The 7,500-nt window shown below is 45.5% G+C and overlaps 1 protein-coding gene across 6 annotated transcripts in view; it reads right to left on the reverse strand.

Annotated features, from left to right (window-relative positions):
• Nucleotides 1-7,500, reverse strand: part of LOC134441038 (1-phosphatidylinositol 4,5-bisphosphate phosphodiesterase epsilon-1-like) — a 126,836-nt gene that overhangs the window by 47,961 nt on the left and 71,375 nt on the right. For 4 of the 6 annotated variants that reach the window (XM_063191235.1, XM_063191233.1, XM_063191234.1 and 1 more), the window contains 5 exons: nt 4,628-4,669; nt 3,098-3,417; nt 1,597-1,856; nt 1,117-1,230; nt 1-14 (listed from right to left, as the gene is read on the reverse strand). The exon at nt 1-14 is cut by the window's left edge and continues 169 nt beyond it. In XM_063191235.1, coding sequence (XP_063047305.1) covers nt 1-14; nt 1,117-1,230; nt 1,597-1,856; nt 3,098-3,417; nt 4,628-4,669 — 750 coding nt within the window. The remainder of the gene's footprint in view (nt 15-1,116; nt 1,231-1,596; nt 1,857-3,097; nt 3,418-4,627; nt 4,670-7,500) is intronic. The other 2 variants (XM_063191239.1, XM_063191236.1) reach the window with 1 other exon arrangement.

Raw genomic sequence — 7,500 nt, forward strand, 5'->3', positions numbered from 1 at the left:
TACCTTCCGTCCTCCTAAAGCGAGGGGATGCATACACACATGAGTGGACACATGCACACAAGCACACACCCAAGCATACTATACTGCCATGCAAAACAAGAACGCAGTAACTCAAAATGGTCGAAAACATTTTTTAGATCGGAAATGGGCTTTAAACTACCTCATTTGTCTTGTGTCAAAAAATGGTGGTCCAACACCGTCCCGTTTTAGAGAAAAATCATTTTTGAAAGTGAAAGTGAAAATGACCAAAAAAAAAGTTACTGCGGTGTTGGATTAAAGGTTACGTCGTGCAAAACAAAAACGCAGTAAGTCGGTGAGTTACTGCTGCACTTTCCAATGGGAATGGTTTGGGAGTAGACAGTAATACTAGCCAAGAACGCAGTAACTCCTGCAGTAACTCCATTTTGTGGCAGTAATACCAGCCAAGAACGCAGTAACTCTGTTTTTTGTGGCAAAAAGACACATAAATGTTGTTTTTTCGGGTTTTTTTGTGTGCATTTAATTTCTATCCTAAAAAAGCATTACCAGGAAGTGTCACCACCACTTTACCGACAACACAGTTGTCGCGCCATATGGGAAACTTTGAAGCCTTTTTTCTCAGTTTGCAGTTTTCAGAGTTACTGCGTTCTTGTTTTGTAGGGCAGTATACACACACAAATTCACATGACCAAGTTGTAGTGCATTACTAAAGGCCCCGTGTTATGTCATAGTTGTGTGGTATGGTAGTACTATGGTAGTTAGCTTTTCAATGACTATTACAGTGTTCCACTGATGGAACGGCATGCATTACGGCCGGGGCTACTGAGCTCAGTAGATACACCTGTCTTTCTCACTCGCTCACTCGCTCCCTCACTCACTCGCTCACTCACTCGCTCGCTCACTCCCTCACTCACTCACTCACTCACTCACTCACTCACTCACTCACTCACTCCCTCACTCACTCACTCACTCACTCACTCACTCACTCACTCACTCACTCACTCACTCACTCACTCACTCACTCACTCACTCACTCACTCACTCACTCTCACAACTCCCTCTGCCAACTCACCTCCCGGCCCCCCACACACATACACACAAAGCCTCATGTCCCCCATGACTGAGTATTGTTGTTACCTGGTAGAGGTTGACATACTGCCTCCGCAGCCAGTGTAGCCTCTGGTCTGGGAACCTCCTCATCCTCCTCAGGCCTGCTATCAGCCTCCCCAGGCCGTCGTGCAGCGTCCTCACCTACGGGTGGGCGATATAACAATATTAAATCGTGAATCGTGATATCGAGTACAAGATCATCTCGAATCTGCCCAAGAGGAGAAATCGTATAGATCGTCTTGCAGTGAGGATGTTTACTATCAGTATCAGAGTGATGTTTACTTACTTGTGTTGTTGTCTTCACTTTGTATTGTATTCCAATTGTGCACTTTATGAGAGTGTCATCAGTGTTAACATTTTATAAACTGCAAATTACAAAGTGCAAGTGTATGAAAGCTGTTTTTTGTCGCTTTTATTTTTTTGATGGAAGATGGAAGTGATAAAAAAATCGAAATCGAGATTTTATATAAAAATTTTGGCCATATCGCCGCCCACCCCTATCCTCACCGTGTGCGTGGGGCCCACAAAGTGCAGCAGCTTGTTCTCTGTGGTGTGGGTCCCGTAGAGGAGCGTCAGCGCGCACTCCTGGGCGTTGAGCGCCACGGGCAGCTTGTTCTGGGCGCACACGCCGGCCACATCAGCCCCCTGGTGGCCCAGGAAGACGGCCTTCACCACCCCCAGGTCCAGGAACCCGTCAGCCAGGCCGCACAGCATCGACTGCCCACACCACTGGGGCCTCACGTGGGGGAAGTCCTGGCCGCTCGCCCCTGGGAGATGGAAATAGAGAAAAGTGAAGGTGAGTTACAGATATTACATGAACTAACACACAGAACACTGGGAAAAGAGATGGAGAAGAGTGCTGAGTTATATTTTTGGGCGGATGAACAGTTAAAAGATCACATGCTTGGAAGGCACAGAACTTTTTTGAGGCAGACAAAAATACACACACACACACACACACACACACACACACACACACACACACACACACACACACACACACACACACACACACACACACACACACACACACACACACACACACACACACACTACACACCAGAGATGGGACCAAGTCACTAATTTGCAAGTTGACTCCTTTCGATCAAGTCCGAGTCAAGTCACAAGTTAAGACACATTTGACCAAGTCAACTCCAAGTCCAAGTCGTATTTTTTCCAAGTCCTTAACAAGTCACCTTGTATTCTTGTATTCTTTTGGTCATACATTCATACCCTTTGCTAGTCATGTCCCTTACGAAAATCGACCATGGTATACCACGATTTCATGCTTTTTTGAGCATGGTTCGGCTTGTTTTTTGGTTTGACTAGGTTTAGCTATAAAATTAACCATGGTTTTACCACGGTTTATAATTATTCATTAAATTACACTTAGTTGCCGCTTCTTTTCTCCAACGCACATATTGGTGACAGTCTTTGGAGCAATGTGGAGTTAGGTGCCTTGCTCAAGGGCACTTCAATCCTGGATGAAGGTGTAGGGAGAGGTAGGCCTAAGGGTGGGATTCAAACCTGCAACTCTGTGATCAGTCCAACTCCCTAACCATTACACTACAGCTGCAAACGGCTGCAAACATGCGTGATACTATGGAGAGACCATGGTTACTACAGTAAAACCATGTTTACAGTAACACCATGGATGCTTTTCGTAAGGGGTTCTAAGCAAAAATAGTAGGCCTACTGGTACTGTTTAAGGGTAAATCGTTTAGTTTTTCTTTCTTTCATGCATTTTTTTCACACACAAATGCAAAAAATGAATATATTCAGACGACTTGGAATGCTATTGCAAGTCATTGCAAGCTAAAACTGTCAAGTCAAGTCAAGTCTCAAGTCAATAGCGTACAAGTCGAGTCAAGTCACAAGTCATTCCTAATATTGGCAAGTCAAGTCTCAAGTCGAGTCATTTGTGACTCAAGTCACAAGTCAGTCCAAGTCACAAGTCACAAGTCCACATCTCTGCTACACACACACACACACACAGACACACACAAACCTGTTGCACCCGGGCTTCGGAGGCGTCCATTGGAAGGGCACCCGGTGTGGATCTTCGCCCAGGTGAGGAAGCAGTTGTCGGGCTGCAACCTCAGCAGGCAGCGGGCCGTCTGGTGGGTGTCCTGCTCGTAGTGGATGACCGTGGCCCCCTGCAGCAGAAACTGGTGCACGTCGGCCCGGATGGAGAGCACGTACCAGGGGACGAGCTCCGTGCCGTGGCCAAACGCTCTCTGGGTCTCCTCCAGCGCCTGGAAGTCCGGCTCCGCCTTTGACTGATCCGATAGGTCGGTCTCGGAGTCGGACAGGTCACCCACGATGAACCTGGCCAATCAGAGGCAAGCATGAAAGGGCACATAATGTATGATTACTCCCAATCACTTTTGGATGGAAGTGTCTCGTGAAGGAGAACTTCTGAACTTTGGGTAGATGTACCAATATGATAGTGAGGGGTTTAAGACAACCCTGCTGTATTGTGAGCTTTACTATTCAAAACCTTGTTATGCTTTCAAAAAGACTTGAAAGGTTGTGATTGTTGATGGAAAAAGTGTGAATATGTCTATATTTTTAAACCGTTGTATAAGAGAAAAAATGTGAAGTAGCTTCACAATTCCTTGGTAGCATTAAAAAAGACACTTGCACTGTTATTTTGTAAGTGTACGAAACAGCTACCCTACATCCTGTCTAAACTCTGTATTTTCACATTTGAACATCCCCAAAGTTCATTTTACAATGTATTTCTTGTTTAATATAATGCAATGCAACAACTAAATCTGATTCATCAACACTAACACACCATTCACATGGCAATCAGTAATCCCATCCCAAAACACAATATTCAAGGAATACCTGATGTATGTATGGCCATGCACGTACATACAGTATCTATCGGTAAACTGTGTCGTGTGTGTGTGTGTGTGTGTGTGTGTGTGTGTGTGTGTGTGTGTGTGTGTGTGTGTGTGTGTGTGTGTGTGTGTGTGTGTGTGTGTGTGTGTGTGTGTGTGTGTGTGTGTGTGTGTGTGTGTGTGTGTGTGTGTGTGTGTGTGTGTGTGTGCGCGTGCGCGCGCGTGTGTGTGCATGCGCATGTGTATGTGTTGACTGTAAGGAATGGACAAGGTTCATTCCCAATCACAATCCAGCCTCCAGCACACTGTCTTAACACCATGACAGCACACCACAGTCACATCACAGAGACATACAGTAAGTAAGAGATAGTCCGATCAGACCACAGGCAGGTTTGATTTCAAGCACCACAAGACAGCACAGCACCACTTTGCCCAAAATCATTTCCCCTCCAAATATCATGCATCATTAGACACAATAAACCCAATGTTGTGTGTGTGTGTGTGTGTGTGTGTGTCTGTGTGTGTGTGTGTGTGTGTGTGTGTGTGTGTGTGTGTGTGTGTGTGTGTGTGTGTGTGTGTGTGTGTGTGTGTGTGTGTGTGTGTGTGTGTGTGTGTGTGTGTCTGTCTGTGTGTCTGTGTGTCTGTGTGAGGGAGCGAGAGAGCGTGCACACATGTATCAGTAAACTTACTGGACTCGTTTTGGTTCTGAGGGAGTCCTGAAGGAGAAGGAGCTGTGGAGGTGGAGGGGGAGGTGGAAGGGGTGGTGGGGAGGTGGGGGTAGTGACGTGAGGAGAGAAGGAGGTTACACTAGCGAGAAACAAAAAGTGACAGCTATTCTGGGGACCCGGTGACGGAAACACTGTCATGACTCACTGGAGCCGAAAAAAGCAATGCTGCCAACAAAAAACATTGGCCATGTTTGTGACCATGCACACCCCCTTCCACCCACATCCCCCCACACACATCACCACCACCAACACCACACACACTTCAGAAAAGCACAAGATCTGTAACGCAATGCAGCCTAGCCTAGACAACATTGCAATGACCACATGTGTGTCAATAACATCTAAAATAGCCACATTCTACATAACATTCTACAGCCACGTTCTGTAGGTAGGTATAGGAGTAGATTTTCCCTGCTGAAACCTCTGAATATAAATAAAAAAACAAATAAAAAGAATAAACAAATACACCAGCACACCAACTCAAATACAGAAAGCTACATAGGGCACGGTACGGGCTTCCCTATTTGTCCATCTTTCCCCAGCCCTCCCTGTTCTGCCTTTTGTGAGATCCTGCAGACCTGCCAGACGACAAGGTCCAGACGCCAGTCACATCGATTAGATTTCTCCCGGCCTGCTGCTGCCACCTCAATGTGGCCATCGATCTCCCAAAAGTCAGTCTCCTTAAAACATACGCACGCACACGCACACGCACACACACACACACCCACGCGCACACAGACACACAGACACACCCGCACACGTACACGCACACACACATGCACATGCACACGCGCGCGCCGACCACTTGACCCCCAAAACTACACAGGTAATTAGTTTTGTGCCCGCAGAGAGTACTGTGGTCGTATAGAGAAAAACACTGTTTACGTGTAGAATAAACAGAACAATCAGCTGTGGTAATTAAAAAACAGGAAACTAGAGCACAAAAAAAATGAGACCATAGGATATCATTTTGACTTTCAATTTATAAGATATTCTCTAAATTAGGTCACACGGTAAGGCAGGAAAAAAAACATCATTGTGGCGTTCACCTTTTTTAAAAAAAGAGAAAAAAAGGAATCCTTCAACTGACCAAAGGCAAACATTGGGACAAGTGTACCTTTTAGGGGAAAGCTAATCTAAACTAGTGTGCGGGTCTCGGAGACCTGAGCTTGGCAGAGTGAGGTTATATTGGGAGAGCTGCACGTGTGGATGAGGAGACGTTGAAATACCATGGAAAGAGTTGCAAAAATATTCCAGAGCGGTGAGCGGATGGAGGAAAAGGGATGATTGAGGAGCTGCAGTGTGGAGACTAGAATCCCCATCCCACCAAGTGTGAGGTGCACTGCGCGCACATCCCAAAAAAGCAATTGGCGTGAGTGCAGGATATAAAAGAACGTACAAGGAAGGAATATCTGCACACCACAGAAGCTCCCTTGATGTGATTTAATGTGTGAAAAGCTAACACAACGTTTTGACCTGCAAGGTCTTCGTCAGGTGACATCAGGGAAGGGTTTGAGGGGGTGGTGGTGTAGGGCAGTGTTTCCCTCAACTTTTCTGCTTCGATCCCCCTTTTGGATCGAAGCATATTTCCGTGATCCCCTTTATGGACATGTAATATTAGCAGATTTGAACTTGAAATTCAAAGAAAATGTCAAAACATTCAGTAACAGTAACCAAGTAGATAAATATTGCTATTATGCTATTATGATCTCCATTTGGGTATTAAACTGGTAAAATCCAGAAAGGATAACTATAAGGATAAGGAGAGGAAGTTTATGTAGGCCAATCATGTATTATTTACAGTGGTTGGCGTATTTACGGTGAATGTTTTTCATTAGGAGAGATGGAGAGATATTATGAGGGATGTTCGTCGGATGATAGGATGAGGCAAAGTAATTTAACATCATGAATCACTTTAAGTACAGGCTTTCACCTGTGTTGTGTTGTATTTGTGGATGCGGTTGAACTGAATAAATCCTAAAAACATATGATCTTCTTCCCTCATTCTGACAATAAAAAAAAAGACGTCAAGCTGAAGTTCAGGTCCTATTGTTTTGAAAAGGCCACCTCAGTGATGTCACACTCAGTTTCTAAATCTGGTATGTGCTCTACCTCACAACAAACCCTTCAACTGCGTGCCTTGGAGACTGACGTCATTTAGACGCCTTACACCAGACTCAAACAAGACTGTTTTGCAACAAATTACAACAGTATATCGTATTGTGGAGTTGCTAGTGGCTGCATGTTTCAAAGACCTCCCTTCAAAGACATAGTAAGGCATGGAAACAAAATAAAACTTCATCAGCCAGAGAAGAACGTATCATGGAAACACAGTATCCCTGACAACAGAATTATTCAACAACAAACTCACTGCAAACAAATGAGGGGATATATTGCCTGCACTTGGAGAGTTCATCAAAGCACTACAGATCCTTTTTTATATACTATGTGCCCTTCAAGATTGCTCTGTGTGTGTGTGTGTGTGTGTGTGTGTGTGTGTGTGTGTGTGTGTGCGTGTGCGTGTGCGTGTGCGTGTGCGTGTGTGTGTGTGTGTGTGTGTGTGTGTGTGTGTGTGTGTGTGTGCACGTGTGTGTGCACATGTGTGCGTGTGTGTGTGTGTGTGTGTGCTCTACAGAACCTTTTCTTGTACTTGTGAGTCCCATGTCTGAGCTCCTGCATCACTCCAATAAAATGGCTTCCCTAACCTTGCTTGCGGTGACGCAAGTGTCACTCAGCAGGGCTTATCGCAGACTGGGAAACGAGAGTGACTCCTGCATTGTCACGACACAGGAGGCAACACAGACAGCTAGACAGCGAGAGAGAGAGAGGGGGAG

This window comes from Engraulis encrasicolus, chromosome 24 (genome assembly GCF_034702125.1).
Source record: "Engraulis encrasicolus isolate BLACKSEA-1 chromosome 24, IST_EnEncr_1.0, whole genome shotgun sequence".
NCBI classification, from domain to species: Eukaryota; Metazoa; Chordata; class Actinopteri; order Clupeiformes; family Engraulidae; genus Engraulis; species Engraulis encrasicolus.